The 21,558-nt window shown below is 50.1% G+C and overlaps 1 protein-coding gene across 28 annotated transcripts in view; it reads left to right on the top strand.

Moving 5' to 3' along the window:
* NRXN2 (neurexin 2) overlaps positions 1-21,558 on the top strand; it is a 444,528-nt gene that overhangs the window by 205,764 nt on the left and 217,206 nt on the right. For all 28 annotated transcript variants that reach the window (XM_077327760.1, XM_077327722.1, XM_077327706.1 and 25 more), the window contains 3 exons: positions 13,459-13,620; positions 15,964-16,402; positions 18,870-19,253. In XM_077327760.1, coding sequence (XP_077183875.1) covers positions 13,459-13,620; positions 15,964-16,402; positions 18,870-19,253 — 985 coding nt within the window. The remainder of the gene's footprint in view (positions 1-13,458; positions 13,621-15,963; positions 16,403-18,869; positions 19,254-21,558) is intronic.

The raw sequence follows: 21,558 nt of genomic DNA, 5'->3' as shown, positions 1-21,558 counted from the left end.
ATCCCCAGGTCCCACCTGGAGACTGGCATCCCTACACTAGCTTCTGGTTACCATGAGCCGGGGAAGTGTGGGAAGGAGCTAGTATGCGCAAGGGGAAAAGGACTGGGCCATGATGTCTCAGCTGGGCCTTTGCCACTATGCTATACCACTCTCAGCACAGCTTTCTGTCCTGGCACCAGTTTGCCAGGCAGGTGTGCCACAGTGCATGGAATGGGATCTTCCTTCACTGGAGCCATTGTGGTTGAGGAGGTGCAACAGGCACCATAACTTTTATCCATGTCAAAATTGCATTGGAATGAAGCCATTTTGTTTTAGAGTTTTTTTAAAAAGTTACCATTCCTAAAGATGTCCATGAATGACATATGTAGGAAAGATCATTTATACAAAAACAAACAACAACAAAAGACATTTACATGTCAAGAATTTCGTGATCAAACAAATGTAAAGCTGATTAAATGAAATGCTCTCTACAATGAACTGGGCTGTTGCTCCAGTGCAGGGGTGGCCAAACTGTGGCCCTCCAGATGTCCATGGACTACTATTCGCATGAGCCCCTGCCAGCAACCGACAGGGGTAGTCCATGAACATCTGGGGAGCCATAGTTTGGCCACCCCTGCTCTAGTGCAAGACACACCTGGTCCAGCAGTGACCAGCCAGGTGTTTCTAAGGATGTTCATAAACCAGGACATTGGGGGGGGGGGTGATGTCCTCCCCAAAATGTCTGTACTCAGCACATGGCAACTGTGCTTGTTCCCTTGCAAGCCTGAAGCTTGTGCAAACCACAATGTAACATTTAAACCTGGTCCTTTTGAGAGCCTGTAGCTTTTCCCTCTAATTGGAGAGTGAGCATTCATTGCAAGGTGACCCAAGTTAATGTGCAAAAGTGGGAAACTCAAGTGACACCCTTGGCTGGCCTTTCTGCTCTGCAGGACCCCCTTTTGCATCCATTTAGATCTCCTCCAAAGCCATTAACACCCGGGAGGCCGTCTCCTTGATTTCATTTAGAAGCCAGCCTTTTCTAAGAGAGCAACCCATAAATGCCAGGCCAGGAAGAGTTATCGGTTTAAGTAGTTAGAAGTGTTAACTCTGTCTTATCCCCCTCTCCTATTAAACTCTTAGGTGACTGCTAACGGAGCTGCCTTCTGTTTGGTTTTCTGCTATAGCTACGGATCCGCTTCTGCAGTCCTTCTCTCTCCTTTCCTCTTCTGCAGGTAGCTTCTAAGCTGGTCCCTTCTCAAGCGCATCTGTGTAGGCCTGTTATCAAAAAGGCAGCTCTCTTTCGTCACGTTAGAACACGAACGAACAGTAAAGAGGTGCCTTCAAAAGGGATCAGCTTTATTTATTTATTTAATTCATTTATTGTTTGGGTTTCTCAACATACAACGTATTCATAAAGCCACATTAGAATCACAATTCAATCAGGGCAACAATGACAAACCCAACGATACCCCAGCAATTCTATCCAATTGACCCAGCTGCAGCCTTAAGGGAGGTATAAATGTTGTCGCATCTTAGATGTTAAAAGATGCTGGGTAGCATCTAAATGTTACAAGACAAATCATTTGGAGGAAGGGCTAATAGATCTTCCTTGGTGCATTAACTGTTAGATCCTACTTCACTAGGTGCATGAAATGGAGCTGGAAGGTGGCAGGCATGCATACATGTATGTGGACTGTCACAGCTTTGTGGAGATAGAGTCCAGTGGGTAGCCATGTGGGTCGGAAGCAGCAGAACAAAGTTTGAGTCCAGGGGCACCTTGAAGACCAACAAAGTTTTATTCAAGGTATAAATTTGCGAGTGCATGCACACTTTGGATCCGGAGAACCTGGATGGGGGTGGGAAGCACCACCGATGAACAGCTGACTTATGGTGACCATGTAGGGCTCATGGGAATTGTAGTCCACGGACATCTGGAGGGCCACAGTTTGCCTACCCCTGCTGTAGGGTTTCCCAGGCAAGAGACATTCAAAGGTAGGTTGCCATAGTCTGCCTTCACCTCGGCCAACCAAATACTATCCAAAGTCAACCCTACTTTGCTTGTGAGGTCTGGGAAGATGAGGCTCGCAGGGTCCACCCAGGTCCGGATTCAGGTAGGGAGTCCCCAAGGCGAAGGACATGCGGTAGCAGTGAGTCTGCCACAAAACTTTCTACAGCTGCAGGGTGCATAAAACTGCTTCTTTCCCAGTGGGGCCATTGGTCCTTCGGGCTCAGTACTAACTTAGTACTTCTAAACATGCAGCTAGCTTTCTTTCTTGCCTAATTTCCAGATTGGGCTCCAAGAGGGGGAAAATTCCCCAACAATCCCATTGTCAAGCTCAAGAGCTTCTATGTTTCGGTGTCTATCAATCGTTAGCATCAGGAGCATCTAAGATGAATTGGGAAAGGCATTTTTATGTTCAAAAGTTTTCGCCTACTTATAACAAACACTTTGTTAAATAAATAATAATTTCCTCAGGTGATTCACGCCATCTTTTTTCTTTCCTTTTTTGCTGTTAAGTTGCAACTAGGCTTTTGCGGTTCGGCCGGTTCGGCCACCATTCACACCCGAAGCATGAACGGCTGCCGAACCGCACGAAGCGCGCCAAAGTGCACAAGCCTAGTCGCAACTGACTTACGGTAACCCCTGTAGGGCTTGTGGGGCAAGAGATGTTCACAGGTGGTTTGCCATTACCTGCCAATGCATAGCAACCCCGCTATTCCTTGGTGCTCCCTTTGAAGCCTCCTGCCTTTCTTGCAGCCAGGATAGCTAGAGGGAGGTGATAGAGATCTCGAAAAAAAACCCCACCCCAAGTCATGTGGGGTCTTGAATGGACAGAACTGGACGGATCAAGTGAGTGGACTCTGGACTTATTGCTGTTGTTTTAGCGGAGAGTGTCCAAAACTCAGCCCAAAACCTCAGTGGCGCCGATAGGCAGAAACATATCTGTTGCATGCTCTTGTTTGATCTGGGCCCTCATAGCGAGGGGCTGTAGCTCAGCGGCAGAGTATTGGCTTGACAAGAAGAAGGTCCCAGGTTCAATCCTTGGCATCTCCAATTAAAAGGATCAGGTAGTAGTAGAAGAAGAAGAAGTTGGTTTTTATCACCCACTTTTTACTCCCCGAGGGAGTCTCAAAGCGACTTACAGTCGCCTTCCCTTCCTCTCCCCAGAACAGACACCCTGTGATGTCGGTGGGGCTGAGAAAGCCTTGACAGGACTGCTGTATGGGAACAGCACTATCGGGACTGTGACGAGCCCAAGGTCAGCCAGCTGGCTGCACAGGGAGGAACAGGGAATCAAACCCAGCTCTCCTGATTAGAATTTGCCGCTCTTAGCCAGTACAGCAAGTTGGTATGAAAGACCTCTGCCTGGGGCATTAGAGAGCTGCTGTCAGTCTGAGTAGACGGATTTTGGTGGACCAAGACTCTGATTCAGTGTAAGGCAGTTTCACGTGTTCATGGGGCCTATAGCTGCTAGATGTTTAACATTAGCATGACAGAGATCTGTAGCCCAGGCAGGTGTTTGGCCAGTGCTTTAGCATTGTTGTCTGGATTGCTTGCATGGCAGCCCAGTTTTTTTTAAAGATGCTGGGCTGTGTGCAGGGCCATGTAGGGCCAACTTGTGGATCCAACTTGTGGGTCAAGATTAAAATTGGGCCTTAAAAGCTTGTTTTTCAAAAAAATTTTTGTTGGGGGGGAAAGTTGTGTTCCAGATGTGGGTCGTACATTTACAAGTTCAGGATGGCCACACTGTGGCTCGCCAGCTGTCCAAGGACTATAATTCCCTTGAGCCCCTTCCAGTTTGTGCTGGCAGGGGCTCATGGGAATTGTAGTCCATCTGGAGCACCACAGTTTGGCTACCATCTGGAACGCCACAGTATGTACTAGCTGCACACTCCCTAACGTTGCAGATGGACAGGGGCTTCTCTTGGGATCGCCTGTCTGAGGCCCTTCAGATTCAATCCAGGATCTTCTGCGTGGGAGGCACGCACTCCATAACCAAGCCACGGCCCCTGCCCTTAAGAAGAACCCACCCATTCACCTAGTGCCAAAGGGTCAGCTGGCCCATAAAGCATTTCAGACCTCTAGGGGTGTGTCCCATCTAAGAGACTCAGTAGCTACCAGGACGAGAATACTGCTTGAATGACTCCTCCCTTGTTCTGTACCACGGTCCCTTCTTTGAATAATGCTCCTTTGATTTGCTGTAATTGGCTTGAAGTGTCGGATAGTTTAAGAGCCGAGGAATCAAAATGAGCCGGTCGCATTCTGTATGAAGATGACATTCTCCTGCTGATTCTTCTCCTGGACCCGGAAGGGCTCCATTCCCTTGGACAGCAAAGGGCAAGCCCGAAACGACCTGGAAGCAATTCACTGGCATAAGAACGTAAGAAGAGCCCTTCTGGGTCAGACCAGGGGTCCATTTAGTCCAGCACGTGCTTTCATTCAGTGGCCAAGCAGTTATCCTAGAGGGTCAACTAAAAGTAGTTATCCTGGAGGCCAAGGCTTTCCTTTGATATTGCCTCTTAGCACTGCCTCTAAAAGTGGAGGTCTCCCTTCGGTGACTGTGACTAATACCCATTGATGGTCCTCACTACACCAGCTTGGTGTAGTGGTTAGGAGTGTGGACTTCTAATCTGGTGAGCCGGGTTTGATTCCCCGCTCCTCCACATTCAGCCAGCTGGGTGACCTTGGGCTCGCCACGGCGCTGATAAAGCTGTTCTGACTGAGCAGTAAAGTCAGGGCTCTCTCAGCCTCACCTTCCTCGCAGGGTGTCTGTTGTGGGGAGAGGAAAGGGAAGGTGATTGGAAGCTGCTTTGAGACTCCTTTGAGGAGAGAACTTCTTCTTCTTCTCTCTTCCCTGAATCTGCCTAACCTCCTTTTCAAGCCCTGCTACATCCCCTGGCAGTTGATTCTACAGTGTAATTACTTGTTGAGTAGACAAGGCCGTCCTTTGATTCATCCTGAATCTATTGCCCACCTGCTTCATTGAGTGCCCCCGAATGATTGCATTATGAAAAAGGGTGAAAAGGTTTCTCTGTGCCAGGGGTAGTCAAACTGCGGCGCTCCAGATGTCCATGGACTACAATTCCCATGAGCCCCTGCCAGTGTTTTCCGGCAGGGGCTCCTGGGAATTGTAGTCCATGGACATCTGGAGGGCCGCAGTTTGACTACCCCTGCTCTATGCACTTCCCCTGGTCCTTGGATCAGGATACAAGGGAAACTTCATGCCGTCACGAGAAGCAGGGGAGCTTCCCTGAATGCAGGACTTGGAGGGTAGGGGGAATGCCTGGGTAGAAGAATCCTTAAAGAGAGGAAACACTCCTCTGTCGTCTCTCCCCCCCCCCCCCACACACACACCCCTCTCACTTGCATTCTAAAGTGGTACAGTCCCAGGAGGGTCATATCATGTGACTGTACCTAACACACGGAAGAGCTCTTAATTAATTTGTGCCACTGCAGCACTGTTCATGGCCGTCTACGTCTGCCCACCGCAATGCTTAGAGGCATTCTTAGGGTCAACAAACCTCCCTTCCTCCTCATGTGCCTCTCTGCTTTCAGCAGGTAGTTCATGTGTTGTGTTTATTTGTTCCTAAGCTGCCATTACTTCTCCTTAATTCTCAAGAGGCGAGTTAGTCTAGACTCCACGCTAGCACAGTTTTGGGAAGAACAAGTGGTTGCCTGGCAAGTTTTATTCTGCACGGTGGAGCCGTTGTAATCATGGACTGCTCAGGATAAAGAACCTGACTTCCTTCCCTCCTTCTGACTTGTAGCCCAGCCAATCCCTTCTGCTTTCTCCTGTGCATCACAGACCACTCAGCCAATGGCTGCATTGCTAACTGAAACCTGCTGCTACAGAGTCCGTTTTCCTGATCCAGCTGGATCAGGCCAGGGGTCTTATCTTGTCCAGCATCCGGTTTTGTACATAAACCAACCAGCTGCTCTGGGGGACCCGTAGTCAGGGCAAAGAGGCCAAGGCAGGGGCTCATGGGAATTGTAGTCCCAGGATACCTGGAGAGCCATAGTTTGGCCACCCTCTGATATAGAGGGAGGGAGGGGAGGTTTGCTGAGGCCTGTTAGCCACAGTGATGGAATAGAACAGAGGTCCGCAAGCTTTTTGAGCCTGTTGCCACTTTTGGAATTCCAAGATTACACAGTGGGTCCAGCCACAAAATGGCTGTTGCAGGAGGTGGAGCCAGCCGCAATATGTCTGCCGCAGCTTACTTTCAGTCACACAGTGAAGATCTTTGTGCCGCCAAAGCAACAGTTTTTTTTTAATCTCCATAGCCAATCAAATCTCCAATGACCAATCAGAAATCTTGCTGGACAAAAGCCCCGTTGTCCCACCCACCTTCTCAAAACCCTTAGCGGGCAGCAGGAAAGGTAGTGGCCATGTTGGGACCCCTGGGACAGAACCTCCATGGTCAGAGGCCGTAACCCTCTGAATACCTGTGCTGGGGAGCAACCATGGTCTCTGTGTTCACCTTGTTGGCCGTGTAGAAGCATCTCATTGGCTATTCACAGGAAGGGGTCTGCATTTCCCCTCCTGCCTTAATGGACTCTGCCACTAGCTAGGGAACAGACTGCTTCCATTGTCCCCTGCCCCGCTCCTGAGCATGAGTTCTCTCATGGTTTCGGTGCCCGGGAGAGGGCAGAGCCTGCACTCCTACTTCCCCCTTAAACTGCCTCCTGTCTGCTCCCCCCAGTCCTCCTCTAGCCTGCCTGTTAACGTGGGTGGTGATGTCACATGTCACTTCCTGGGGGTGTGGCAAGGAGCCTTGGCCATCACTGACATCACTTCTGGGGCGCCTAGAAACCTGCAGAATTATTTCAGGGACTCCTCTGTGGTCAAGAGGTCGGAAAAGGCTGGGCTACTGCATGAAGCAGGATGCCGGAGTAGAAGAGACATTGCTCTGATCCAACAAAGCCGCTGTTACTTTCTCCTCCGTATCTGAAGATGCTGCTTTCGGCCTTTGTTAGATGCAGTGGCTAAGATGGGTCTGATCTAGCAAGACAAGGCAAAGCTCTTTTTCTTGGAATAACCATCTTGCTCATTTCCCCCGTGTGGAATAGCTTTCAGAGATCCTTCTGAGGCTTCATTAAGGCTTAGAGGGCCCTGAGGGCAAGTGCCTGGGGGAGGAGGAGGGAGAGTCACTTGGGAATCCTCCCAGTAATGTTTTCAGTTCTCCAAAAAACCAAGCAGAATATAACAAAGCGCAGGAAAGCGGCCGGACACAGAACAAGCTGAAACCAAAACCTCAGAGACTGCAACCCACAAAACCATTAACGTTGGAGCTCATTTCCGTGGAATTTCAGGAAAGCTCTTTCCTCCTAAATGGCTTGTGGTTTGCAGCCAAACGGAGAGAGCCAGTCGGGTTGCTATAAATAAAAAGGCACCGATTGCCGCATAACAAACAACCGGGGTGAGTTATTTCACTGCCACTGAGTGCTTTTCAAGTGACCTGCGGGAGAAAGAAGGGGCTTGTGAGTAGGCCCAGCTGGGAATTTGGCTCTGCAGATTACCTGATGTTACTTAATTTATTACATTTATATACTGCTCTTCCTGCAAAGGGCTCTCCGTGGTTTTCTCCTGGCTCCTGGGCCGTCCGTCTCCCAGTCAGGCAGTTTGCAGCAAAACCTTCCTCTGCACCAAGAGGGAGAAACTGGCCCTTGCACAAAGCAGGGGAATTTCCCCCTGAGCCATGGTCCTAGAGAACCATTGTCTGGCTGGAGCAAGCCAAGCCAAGCCCCAGTGACTCCGGCAACATCTCAAGGGGCCCCTTGGATAAGCACCAGGCATGGGGCATGGCAAGGAGTGTGAGCTTGCCTGTCTCCTTCTCCAGTGTCACAGCTGGCTGTGTCCCCTGCTTCTCAGCTCAGACTCAGCCAATAGCATTGGGGAGAGGGGTAGCAGGTGAGTCTATACCAATCATAGTTACGCCTGGCAGAGTCATTTGATTTGCCTTACTGCTGGTGGTTTTAACGGCCCAAGGTGCCCCAGAGTACCACAAATGTGTTGTCCTCCTTTAGACCGTGCCCTGGGCCTTCCTCCGGGTAACGTGTTTGCACAAACCTTCCAAGTACTGCTATTTTCAACCCATCAGGATATGCGGTATAAAATAAACCTTGTTCATCGCACCATCTACTTGGTAGCTCGCAAAGCTCAAGACCTCCCTGCGCTCTCAGGCCTGCTCAGCCAGCACGCATGTTGAGATGAGAGATTCCATCTTCTTGGAGATTTTGGCCTTCTGTTACAAATTAAGCCTGAATGGATTGAACCAGGTGTTGGGTTGCCTTGGATTCTCCCTCTGAGTTCTGCCGGTAGGTGTGGCTTGTCACTTTTTACGAGTCTGTCACTCTACTGCAGACTTCCTTAATGGAACTATCCTGCCCCCCCCTCCCTGTACCATTTAATAGTAATCGGAAGAAGAACTGTCATTGACAACGGGTGAAATCCCTTCCCAAAGGAAAAGATTGGCGGTATCCTCCCAAGGGACCTTTTGAACAAGGGGGGCCAGGAACCATCATGCCTTCCCAGGCTAAGATTCTCTCTAGGCCCTTTCACACCATCCTGACTTTATCCAGCCATCATATGGAAATGGAAACAAAGCCATGTTGGATCAGGCCAGTGGCCCATCCAGACCAACACCCTGTGTTACACAGTGGTAAGGTGACCAGATTTTAATATTGGTAAAGCAGGACACCATTGACCGAGGGGGATGGGAGACTTGATTTAAAATTTGGTCTATATGGAGCAACAAAATTTTTCATAGAATGCATAGAATGCAAAAATAGCATTGTAATATATATATATATATATATATATATATATATATATATATATATATATATATATATATATATATATATATATATATATATATATATAAATTTCAACATAAGTACATTTTGCCAGGTGCCCCCAGATGTCCCTCCAGAAGTGGGACAATCTGGCGCCAAAACCCAGGCGCCATCAGGAGAGACCAGAACTCCAGAAGCCCTCCCCCTGTGGCCCCCCCAAGCATCAAGATTACAGAGCATCACTGCCCTAGGCAGAGGCTTCCATCTATATGTTGTGGTTAATAGCCACTGATGACCCTCTGCTCCACCTTACTTATCCAGCACTATAGGCCCAGGAGGCCAGGGCCCTGGTGATTTTGGCTCCCTAGTCCTTAACCTTCTTGGCAGCTCTGCTTTCATGTTCCCCAGGGCATTTTGCACTCCCCACAAAAAATAGGCACAGATGTCCATATTTTGCAAAAAACCTGCTCATCCTGTATGGGATCTCTTCAAAAAAAATGTTGTACCTCTCGGCTCAAGTGAAATGATGCAAACTTTCAAGTCACAGAGAAGTTTTGCTAAGTAGCAGATGCTGCATGACGATGGTAGCAAAAGTTTGAAATTTATTGGAGTAGAAGCAGGCCAGGTAGGCACGTTTTCAAGCTGCCCCAAGACACATGTCTACAGAGACAAGTTATCCGATGAAGGAGGCTTTGGCTCTTTAAAGCTTATACCCTGGGTAATTGTTGCCCTTCAAGGTGCTACGGGGCTCTAATAGAGACAAGTGTAGTCATATAACTGTGCCCACGACACTATTCAGATTTCACAGATTCCTTGGAAGAAGTATGAAAAAGTAACTTTATATAGATTGGTGAAGGTCACTCTTCAAAAGAGTAGGAATAAATAGGAGCAAGTTACTTTTTTGTAATGAACCCAGTGTTCTGTAAACCAACGGGGTTAATGGGAGGGAAGGGAGTGTCCAAGGCTATTCTACCATCAACCACCAAGCACAATTTCCCCAGGAAAACAGGAATTGGGCATTGGGGGGGGGGTCAGGGCTGAAGAACTATCTTACATGAGAGATGAAATCAAGACTAGAAATTACTGATCAAGTAGCAGGCCTGTTTGTATAGCTCTTTGTAGCTAGTTCCAAACCCATCATGACTCCTAGCTAGGGTTGCCAACCTCCAGGTGGGGCCTGAAGAGCTCTTGGAATTAGAATTCATCTCCAGCCAACACAGATCAGTTCCCCTGGTGAAAATGGTTGCTTTGGAAGAGGAAATATAGAATTACTAGTAGTAAAGCCCGCTGAAACAAAAATTCAGCGGGCGCTAGGGGCCTGGGGAGCATTTTGCCTCCCCCCCCCATCTCAAAAAACTCTCCCCAGGCCCCGGGGAAGGCGCTGGGTGGCTCAGCAAGCCGGCCAGCGGCCTCCCCGGGGTCTGGGGAGCCGTTGTCGGGTAGAGGGCGGGGGCCAGCGACCATACCTTCGCTCTTGGAGGCCAGCAGAGTAATGACCGCCCTGGAGTGACGGTAAGCTCTGGTGGCGGGTGTGGCGGGTTGGGAGGCGCTTCACGCCGCCCAATTGGTTGGAGTCCGGGCAAACAGCCAATAAGCAGCCGCGCTGTGCAGTTTGGGGCTGGACTGACAAGCGGCTTCGTGCCTCCCAATTGGGCCCTCCGCTTGTCAGTCCAGAAGAAGGGGCCTATCGGCACCCTTCCTCATCCGGGACAGGGCCCGCCTCGGGGCCCTTACTGTTTTATTTTTTCCGCTCCACGAGGAGCGGTTAAAGATATACAAATATATACCACTGAATTCCTGGCTCTTCTCACGCCACTCTCTCAGACTCCAACCACAAAATATCTCCAGGGGATTCTCAACCCAGAGTTGGCAACCTGGGAACTCTGGTTCACCAAAGGAGCTGGTAATGACAAGTTCACAACAGCCTCTCTAAACTCCCCACTCTTGGAAGGCATCCTGTGGAAATAAGAACTGGCTTGCTGTGTGGGACCAAGTTCTCTCCCTTCTGACAGCAGTAGCCATCTGGAAGCCTGTGGGAAGCTGTGACAGCCCACCTCTGTTCTGGATCCCCAGCACTTGGTATTCAGAGATAGTTCCTCTCTCTCTGCGTAGAAGTTCCTTCTAGCTATCATAGCTAAATACCAGGTAGCATCACAAAGTACCAGGCTAGCCCGATCCCACAGATCTCGGAAGCTAAGCAGGGTCAGCCCTGGCTAGTATTTGGCTAGAAGACTTCTGAGGAACACCAGGGTCGTAAGGAGAGGCAGGCAATGGCAAATCACCTCCAAATATTTCTTGCCTGGAAGCCAAACAGCCTTAGACTCTCCTGGCTGTATGACCCACATGCCAAACGCTAAATAAATAAATAAACCAGGCCCACCTTCTGTGAATTTGTCCCCCCTCCCTTTAAAAGCATATGATCCCATCTTGTAGTGAGGTTATCTGGAAAAATGGCTCTCTGAGGTGGCTGTCTGAGGTGACAGGCAGTGAGAGAGCAGGAAGTTTTCCTTCAGACCTGCTACGCGTGTGGATCGGAAAAGACGGGGATTGGACTCGAAACCTTCTGCATACAGGGCAGACGCTCCAAGACTGAGCAGCTTTTCCTTGTTATTGCCACATTTTGAAGCTGTGATATCTAGGGTGGCCAAACTGTGGCTGGCCTGATGTCCATGGACTACAATTCCCATGAGCCCCTGACAGTGCATGCTGGCAGGGGCTCATGGGAATTGTAGTCCGTGGACATCTGGAGAGCCATAATTTGGTCATCCCTTTCCCCCCCTGTCCTTAATTTAACATCAAGCAGTTCTAACAGTAAGTAAAAAAAGACACATACACTCATCTATGGTCTGTCTCCACACTGTTCATAGATTTTCATAACCACTCTTATAACTCCCTGACTTAATCTTTTCTCTGTAATTAAAAAATAACACCCACATGTTTTATCCTTACAATAAAGATGCTCTGGAGAATCTGGAGATGCTCTGGAGAATCTGTCACAAGTTTGCCATGTACCAAACTTGCCATGTAACAAAAAAGTTTGCCATCTTGAACCTGGCCGTAGAATACCAGAGCTTGAGTCCAATGGCACATTTAAGACCAATGAAGTTTTATTCAACTTATAAGCTTTTGTGTGCATGCTCATGGACACTTTGTCATGTTCATGACCAACATGGTTACCCTTCTGAGTACCAGGGCTGTTTGTCAAGGATGAATTTTTCTTGCTGCTTGCTCAGTGTCAGGCTGACCGTCTCCTCCAGAAAGCCAACTGAGGTTGGCAGAGGATGCCAAAGATATTTTAGGGCGGTTCTTAGGGACGTGTCAAAAACGGGCCACAAGCTGAGCATGGAGAAGATGATGTTTCTGTGTTTTGGGATGGGAGAGGCTTGTGAGGTCATTAGAAGAGTGGTCACAGAACAAAGGGAGTGGTATATTTTTAGGGGTGTCACCTACCTAATGTGCTGAAACAACTTTGAGGCCTACTGAAATAACACAGATCTTCCAAGCAAATTATTCTGGGGGCTGAGAATTATTTAGAGTAGAGGTCCACAATGTGGCACCTCACCAAGCGTTTTTAGAAAGTGGGAGGGGCCAGCTGGGGCTTTTATCTATCAGGGCTTCTGATTGGCCACTGGTTATCTAATATGGTGTGCTGGTTCCAAAAAAATTCCCATATCTTCTGCCACCACAGCACAAGGATCTTCACTGTGTGACTGAAGATAACCTGTACGTAAGTAAGAAAATATATTAAACAATATGTTCATTTTTAAGTGTTCTGTTAAACAGAGTTTCTGCCTGAAATGTTTAAGGCAGGGGTAGCTAAACTGCGGCCCTCCAGATGTCCATGGACTACAATTCCCATGAGCCCCTGCCAGTGTTTACTGGCAGGAGCTCATGGGAATTGTAGTCCATGGACATCTGGAGGGCTGCAGTTTGACTGCCCCTGGTTTAAGGGTTACTGAAAGAGTCATGCATGACCTCACTTCCCTATAATTTGTATTTGGTTCCACCTAGAGCGGTGGCCATTTTGTAGTTGTGCCAATCGCCCTGTGTCAGTACCCCATAGGTGCCCACAAGGTCAAGAAGGTTGGGGACCCTGATCTAAAGATCCATGCCAGTTTTCAGTGACACTCAAATTATTAATCTTGGAGGGAAGCCACGTCAGTGAAACTGCCTCTAAAATGGGTTTAAATAATTACCTTCCCTTTCCCTCACGACTCCTCGCGTACCAACAAACAAAAATGAATCTCTTTTTTGTCTGACTTTGCAAAGAGATTGAAAACTTGCAGTTGGGGCCAACCCGAGCGGGAAGTTCTCATAGCTGTTCTCACAGCTGGGGCCAACCCGAACAGGAAGCTAAAAGCCAGACTATAAAGAGGCAGCATTTAAGCTAGCAAGGCAAATAAATGAACCCCAACCCCCGCCCCCCCAGTGGACCATCAAATCTTGTGCAGATCCTCTTCCCCTCTACCCTCTGTCCGCCATCCTCCCTCCAACCCTCTTCCTTCTTCCTGCAAAAATCTGGCATTTCTCCAAAAAGACAACCAGACATAAAAATGGGTCAGCAGCCTTCCCTACAACCCCCCTCTTCTCCCTGCCAGTTCCCCAGTTGGTTAACACTTTGTTGTCTCCTTGTCCCTTCACCCCCACCCCCCTCCCCTACCCCCTGCGCTCATGATGGACAGGTGACCATCTCCGTAGACGGGATCCTTACCACGACTGGCTACACCCAGGAGGACTATACCATGCTGGGCTCGGACGACTTCTTCTACATCGGAGGGAGCCCCAACACAGCCGACCTGCCGGGCTCCCCTGTCAGCAACAATTTCATGGGATGCCTTAAAGATGTGAGCAACCTGGCGGGTCGTGGGTGGGACCGGGGCCAGCTTCACACTGGTTTCCCCTGTTGTTGCAGAGGAGAAGTCACACGCTACGTGAGAGACCCACAGGTCTCCGGATATATTCGGCACCGTTGAAAAGCAGCCGTGGGGGGAGGTCCTGGTTTGGAAAAGAGCTAAGGGAGGAGACTTGCCAGCCCATGGACTACAATTACCATGAGCCTCTAGCAGCTGCAGTTTGGCCACCCCTGATCTAGGTGATCTCCTGGAATTACTTACCTGATCTCTAGAATGCAGAGAGCAGTTCCCTTGGAGAAAATTGATGTTTTGGAGTGGGGGCTGTATGGCATTATACCATCCTGAGGTCCCTCATCTTCTCAAGCCCTCTCTATCTCCAGATCTCCAGGAATGTCTCAACCTTGGAGGGTTATAAGCTTCCCCCCCATGTCACTTGCCTGATAAAAGCTCCCCACACATGGCAAACTACCATTAGGCCAGCTACAGAAAAGAATGCAGGCACGTCTTTTGTGTCACTGAGATGGCGGGGGAGGAAAGACACATTATCTTCCACCACCATGACCATGATCCAAATTGCTCCCTTTTCCCATGTATTTTTATACTGAGAAATACATCTGGAGAAATTGTCACAAGTTTGCCATGTAACAAAGGCATCTGGATGAAATGGAGGAGAGGAGAATGACGTAAGCTGCTTCGGGTCAGTGGGGAGGAAGGCTCTGTTGCCAAAGAAATGTGGTGAGATGGGAGAGTGCCAAGCATCTGGGAGGCCGTGCTTTTTGCCTTTGCATGAAGCGCAGAACTGAAAGAACGTGTAGCAGATTTTTGCTGGGCCAAAAGCAGAAAGACAGATTGTTATTGTGAATTCTGGATACATATTTTTAGTGGAGGAAAGGCATTCAGTTGAAAAGGGAGTACACAGAAGAGGTTGGAGGGAATGCAGAATGCCAAATGCATGGCCTCCATCTATTGAGACATAAATCTATGGATTGGGGGCACAGATCTTCTGCTAAACTGATCTTCCTGCAAACTCTCCACGTCTACAGAAAAATCAGAAATTAAATATGGGGGGTAGAGGTTACATCCTTGCAAACATACAGTTAGGGAGTCACTCTGGTTCAGCTGCAAAACCGGTAGCTGCCGTGGGCCAGGAGACCCCAGATGCCAGCATCTAGTTGCAGGCCTGGGCACAGAGCAGTTGGATGCTAGCCGCCATTGCAGGCTCAGCCACAGCAGTGGCGGATGTCACCGGGTCCTGCAGGCTCACTGCTAGGTGGTGGGGCCTGGAGCCTCAACAGGTTCAGTGATGGGGGAGTGGCATGGGAGTCCCACGCTCATGAGTCTCAAGAGCACAACACTTGTATCTTTCCAATCTGTGCCACAACCTTTCTATTTAAAGTTTGATTTATATTCCGCCCCTTTCAGGCTGGCCGTCTAGTCTGGCTCCTGCTCTGCCTGGGATGGGACTCCATCTTTCTTTGGTAACTGGATCGCCAGGGTGAAGTTTACAGCACATCCGTTAGGGAGAACTGCAGGCTTCATGAGAAATGTGTTGATATGGATGTCCATGACAGCCGCTGGTCGTTCCATTGAGCACATTTGTTCATATCTGCAAGCCACAGAGGGCTGCTTAGCATGAAACCACATGGAAGTCCCAGGTTGTGCTCTGGGAATCCTCAGAGGAAACCAGCTTTCGCCGGCCCTTGTCCTACAAGCAGGTCACCACAGAGACCAAACCTGGACTGCCCCGTCTCACATTCAGTGTTGAGTCATTAACATTTTCTGCCCCGTCAGTCTTGAACATCCTCAGAAGCTGGGAAGTCATCCAGACACTCAGCAAATAGTCCTTCTGCCTTTCTGTGGGTTGGATCCCATAATGTATCAGCATCCCTTACCCACCAGTGGTTCTTTCTGACTCCGGGAAAGTTTAATTCCTGGAATCTGTGGGCGTTTAATAGCCATGCAGGTCCAAAGGCCACGTGGGGGAGAGGGAAGGAGGCAAAGTTGCCCTTTCTTTCTCTTCTGTCATCACACCTCTGCCAACAGAAGAGAGGGTGATTTCTCCTCCTTAATGCTTCTCACTGCAGCTTCCCAACATGGCATGGCTATTCAACCAGACTGGCCCTGCAACCCCAGAAAAAGACATTCCCAGGATTGGAAAGAACGTTTGGGGGAAGGAAATGTGGCTCCAACCCTGTATTTGCTGGAAACAATGTTATAACATGGTAGAGGGAGGGGTCAGCCCTCAAGATGAAGAGCTTCCTCCCATCGGATTATTAACAAGGCACCTTCTTGACCTATTCCATTACGACTCTTGCCTGCTCCGCTCTTTTGTAGGTCGTCTACAAGAACAATGACTTCAAGTTGGAGCTGTCGCGGCTGGCCAAAGAAGGTGACCCCAAGATGAAGATCAACGGGGATCTGGTCTTCCGGTGCGAGAGTGTCGCGGCCCTCGACCCGGTGACCTTTGAATCCCCAGAGGCCTACATCTCGCTGCCCAAGTGGAATACCAAGAAGACCGGCTCCATCTCCTTCGACTTCCGCACCACGGAGCCCAACGGGCTGCTGCTGTTCAGCCACGGCCGACTGCAGCCGCCCAAGGAGGCCCGGTCCGAGCGCTTGCACAAGGCCGATTACTTTGCCATGGAGCTCCTCGACGGCTACCTCTACCTGCTGCTGGATATGGGCTCAGGGGGCATCAAGATGCGAGCCAGCAGCAAGAAGGTGAACGACGGCGAGTGGTGCCACGTGGACTTCCAGCGTGACGGGCGCAAGGGTGAGCAAGCTGTGCCGCCGTCTGGCTGCCGGTGCATGCCGTTGGTCATTACTTATTCATTTATCTACTTACGTTCCTTGTTAGCCACCAGGAGTCATGCCCGACGTGACTTACGACGAGATCGATAAAAAACATAAAATGTATTCTAAAACTACTGAAACCAATAGTATCAATGAAACCAGTCGATAAAGCAGCAGAATGAAATCAATAGGACCGCAAAACGAAAGGGAGACATAAAAGCGGAGGTAAAAACTTTGACAAGGCAGTTAAAGAAGGGCATAATAAAATAATTTCAGCAGGGGCCTGTTAGCAGGAAAGAAATGAGAGAAATAGCCCGAGTGGGTTTAAGAAGATCTTTTCACTGGATGCCTAGAACAGCAGGCTAGACCAGCCTTTTGACCATGGAGGAGCTCCTGAAATAATTTTTCAGGCTTGGAGGAGCCCCAGAAGGTATGTCCGCTGGCCATGCCTCTCTGCTACACACTCCAGAAGTGACATCACTGCCCACGTTATTAGGTAGGCTCAAAGATGGGTGGGGGGAGAGGGGAGGCAATTTAAGGCGGGAGGAGGCATACAGGCTCTGCCCCCTCCCAGGTGCATAAACCACAAGAGAACTCATTCATGCACTGGGGGGAGGCGGGGGAGAGGAGCAGCAATCGAAGTGGATGGTTCCCTAACTTGTGGCCTATTCTATTAAGGCAGGAGGAGAAAGCCGTCCCCTCCCCCCCAGAGCTCCCACGGACCCATGGATGGGAATCCCTGGGCTAAACAAGAGCCAGCTCAGTGTAGTGTCAAGCCAGGATTTGAGAGAGCTATTCTGCCAAAGAAGAAGTAGAAGAAGAGTTGGTTCTTGCCACTTTTCTCTACCCGAAGGAGTCTCAAAGTGGCTTACATTTACCTTCCCTTTCCTCTCCCCTCAACAGACACCCTGTGAGGTGGGTGAGGCTGAGAGAGCCCTGATATTTCTGAAGAAGAAGAGTTGGTACTTATATGCCGCTTTTCTCTACCAGAAGGAGTCTCAAAGTGGCTTACATTCGCCTTCCCTTTCCTCTCCCCACAACAGACTCCCCTTGAGGGAGGTGAGGCTGAGAGAGCCCTGGTATCACTGCTTGGTCAGAACAGCCTTATCAGTGCTGTGGTGAGCCCAAGGTCACCCAGCTGGCTGCATGTGGGGGAGTGCAGATTTAAACCCTGCTCACCAGATTAGAAGTCCGCACTCCTAACCATTACACCAAGCTGGCTCCACTTTGCTGTGGAAGCTCACTGGGTGACCCAAGGCCTGTCACTTTCTCTCAGCCTTTCTACTAGGATTGTTGTTTGGGGCAGGGAAGATTTATTAATGTATTTATTTTATGATTCAATTACTAAGCCAGCCCATCCTGATTGACAAGCTCAGGGTGGTTTACAACAGTTCTATCCACTTAAAAGTATAAAAATATAAAACGTAATAAAATACGTTTTTCTTAGCCACCACCGTTTAGTTGGCAGGTTCAGTGATTGTGAAAGTAAAATGGAGAGGAGAGAAGGGAGGCCCATAGTATATCTAGGCTTGCCTGGCCTCAGCTGTAGGCCTGGTGGAAGACTGCAGGTTTGCAGGCCCTGCGGAACTCTGACCATGGTATGGAACTCTGACCCGGCAGCTCGTTCCACCAGGTGGAAGCCAAAGCTGAAAGGGGCCTGGCTCTGGTTGAGGCCAGGCAGATCTCTTGAATGACATGGTAAGCATCTTTGGACTCCCCCCCCCGCCCCCTACTGGGCATAAATATCTAAATAATAATAAATAAATATATGCCGTTGGTATTGTGGGCATTGCTGCATAGAAAGTCCTGTGCCTGGTTACCCACGCTGTGCCCTGAAAGTGGAGACACACAGTGAAGTTTGGCATGCTGGTGGGCAGGCTGAATGAACTGCTAGGCCGCATAATCCCAAAGGATGAGCCAGGGACTGGTGGTTCATAGGATAGCCACAAACGAGGAAATGAAGAATGGTTGGGGGAGCTTGGTCTGTTTAGCCTGGAGAGGAGACGACTGAGAGGGGGTCTGATAACCATCTTCAAGTATTTAAAAGGGTGCCATATGGAAGATGGAGCAGAGTTGTTCTCTCTTGCCCCAGAGGGATGGACCAGAACCAATGGAATGAAATTAATTCAAAAGAAATTCCGTCTAAACATCCGGAAGAAGTTCCTGACAGTTAGAGTGGCTTCTCAGTGGAACAGGCTTCCTCGGGAGGTGGTGGGTTCTCCATCTTTGGAAACTTTTAAACAGAGGCTGGATAGCCATCTGACGGAGAGGCTGATTCTGTGAAGGCTCAAGGGGATGGCAGGTTACAGTGGATGAGCGATGGGGTTGTGAGTGTCCTGCATGGTGTGGGGGGTTGGACTAGATGACCCAGGAGGTCCCTTCCAACTCTATGATTCTGTGATTCTATGAAGCCCTGTGCAGCATTCTCTCCCTGTGGTTCCCTCCAGGCTCCATCTCGGTGAACAGCCGCAGCACGCCCTTCCTGGCCAGCGGGGAAAGCGAGATCTTGGACCTGGACAGTGAGATGTACCTGGGGGGCCTCCCCGAGAACCGCCTGGACCTCATCTTGCCTCCGGAGGTGTGGACGGCCTTCCTCAACTACGGCTACGTGGGCTGCGTGCGCGACCTCTTCATCGACGGCAAGAGCCGCGACGTGCGCCGCCTGGCCGAAGTGCAGAGCGTGTCCGGCGTCTCCAGCTTCTGCTCCCGGGAGACCCTCAAGCAGTGCAGCAGTTCCCCCTGCCGCAACGGAGGCCTCTGCCGCGAGGGCTGGAACCGCTTTGTCTGCGACTGCGTGGGCACGGGCTACCTGGGCAGGTTGTGTGAGAGAGGTGAGGGGCGGGATGGGGCTCGGGCTGGGAGGGAGGGCGGTGCAGAGTCCAAACGCGTTCGAGCCAAACCCCGGGTTGTAACCGTGAATGTGTGAGATGCCATCGGGCAATACAGGCCACTCTGGTTTCCACTCTGTCGAAAGCCCAGAACGATCGTTCCACTTTCTCAGAAGTGACAGAAGAAAGTCACACAGGCCTATTATGCACAGCTGCTGAAACGGCGGCATGGAGAACGCGGAGGAGGAAGAAGCGAAGCAAACCGCTTACGCACGGGATGGAACGCAATGGCGGCAAAACCCAGAGTATCCGATTATGCACGCGGCTACTCCGGAGCCGCTTCTGGTTGCGCCCTGGTCCCAGGAAGCTCCACTTTCTTCCGCATCTTGCTAACGCGGCTTTTTCGGCGGCATACGTTGACTCTGCGCCCGGTTGCCGCCTGCAGCGTGCATAATTGGTGATTTTAGCCGCCGCTATTCCACCCCGAATAAGGACCTTCCACTCCGTGCATAATGGGCCACAGTGAGTATCAAGAGTATCAAATGGTCCCTCAGTCCCAATACATTTTGAGCTGATGTTCTCTTCAGCAACAGAACCCGGATAAAGACCATCCCTGTTCGCCCCTCACCATTTCCAGCTGAGACCAGTGTCCCGTGTTCTCCTTAAGAACATAAGAAGAGCCCTGCTGGGTCAGACTCATGGTCCGTCTAGCCCTGCAACCTGTCTCACACTGTGGCCAACAAGGCATCGAGGCTGAGGCCTTCCCTGATGTGGCTTCCTGACTCTGGGATTCTGTGGCTGACTTGGAGGTTCCCTTTAGTTGCCCTGGCTAGTAGCCAGTGACAGATTTATCCTCCCTGAATCTGCCTAATCCCTAATCCCTGCAGCCATCACAACACCCTCTGGCAGCAAATTCTACACTCTGTGTAAAGACGTGTTTCCTTTTGCCCATACTGAGTCTACTGCCCACCTGCTTCATTTTCACCTTCTGCCAGCACATTTTGCATATGTGGGATGAGAAGTACCCTTCAGTCCCTCTTCTTAGCATCCCTTCCCCTGACATGTCATGCTCTGCTCCTCAGCTGGGGAGGTCCATACTTGGCAGCAAGAAGAGTTGTATGTGGGTCTCTAAAAAGCCACTGGTTGCTTAAGCTTTGGCTTCTCCCACAGCCTGATGCCCTCTGTGGCTGCCTAGTTTGCCAGTGGGTGGGGAAAGGCGAGAAAGTCTTGTTCCAAATCCTTGTGTCTGCCAAACCACCGGTCTGGATCCAAGGACAGACTGGCCGTTCACTTTACAGGAAGGCTTGTGTACGGGGAAAACGGTGCACAGTCAGGTGGGGAGCAGGAAAGGGAGGTGTGAGGAGGAAGGGATGGGGAGCAAAGGGAAGGGGCCCAGAGCATTGTCTGCCCAGGGCTCTCCAAAACGTGGAACTGGCTTGCATGAAGGAGTCAATGGGTGAGCCATTGTTTGCACCAGTTTGGTGCTGGGTTTTGAATGCAGCAGCCTCTGCAGGGCAAACTGGTAACATTGTAAGAATTAATTTTCTTGGCTAGTTCATGGGCTGTTTCAGCTCCTTAGGGTGCCTCTGGGCATGTACAAGCTCCAAATGCATCACAACAGGGTAACTTTGGCTAAGCTATTTTGATCCCTGTTAGAATGGGAATAAAGACAACTAATATTTGCCATAGAATCCCACAGCAAGAAGAAGCCTACGAAAGACCGTTTTAGGGCCAAACCAGGTGCTAACTTTTCTAAAGAGTTGGGTTCAAGTGTTCCAGCCCGTGGAATACTAAAGCAGTGGTATTTGGGGCTCAAATTGCTGTGGCAGGTGGGGAGGGTTTCCTACCTTGCCCCCACCCCAACTCCCTGTTTTTGCTGCTCCAAGTAGAGTATTCAGTGTAGACAGAGCCTTCTTGGGCTTTGGTGCTTGCTGAAGCCGCCGGAGGACGCAACCCTAGAAGCCAATAAATCAAACAATAAATAAATAAGGAAGGTGCAACAGGCATGGAGAATCAGGCCCACATTGTAGAAATCTCTGTGGCAGACCAGACCCCCAGGCAGAGGAGGCGGCATAGGCTGGCCTTGATCCAGCCACTGAGGAAGCAGAAACTTTGTGGAAGAGGCTCAAAATGCTGCAGGCGAACCTCCCTTTCCTCCCCTAGGAAGTCCCTTCTAGGCCAGGCTGGGAGCAGACATGGTCCATGTCAGGCCACCCTTGGGGCTCAGCTGGAGGAGGCCATTCCACTCCCTTGGGAGAGTCTCCCAGGCAAGTAACCCTTCCCTTCCTTGGCTTCTCTCTCCCGTCTG

This window comes from Paroedura picta, chromosome 1, assembly GCF_049243985.1.
Source record: "Paroedura picta isolate Pp20150507F chromosome 1, Ppicta_v3.0, whole genome shotgun sequence".
NCBI lineage: Eukaryota > Metazoa > Chordata > Lepidosauria > Squamata > Gekkonidae > Paroedura > Paroedura picta.
This window is presented reverse-complemented; position numbering and strand designations above follow the sequence as displayed.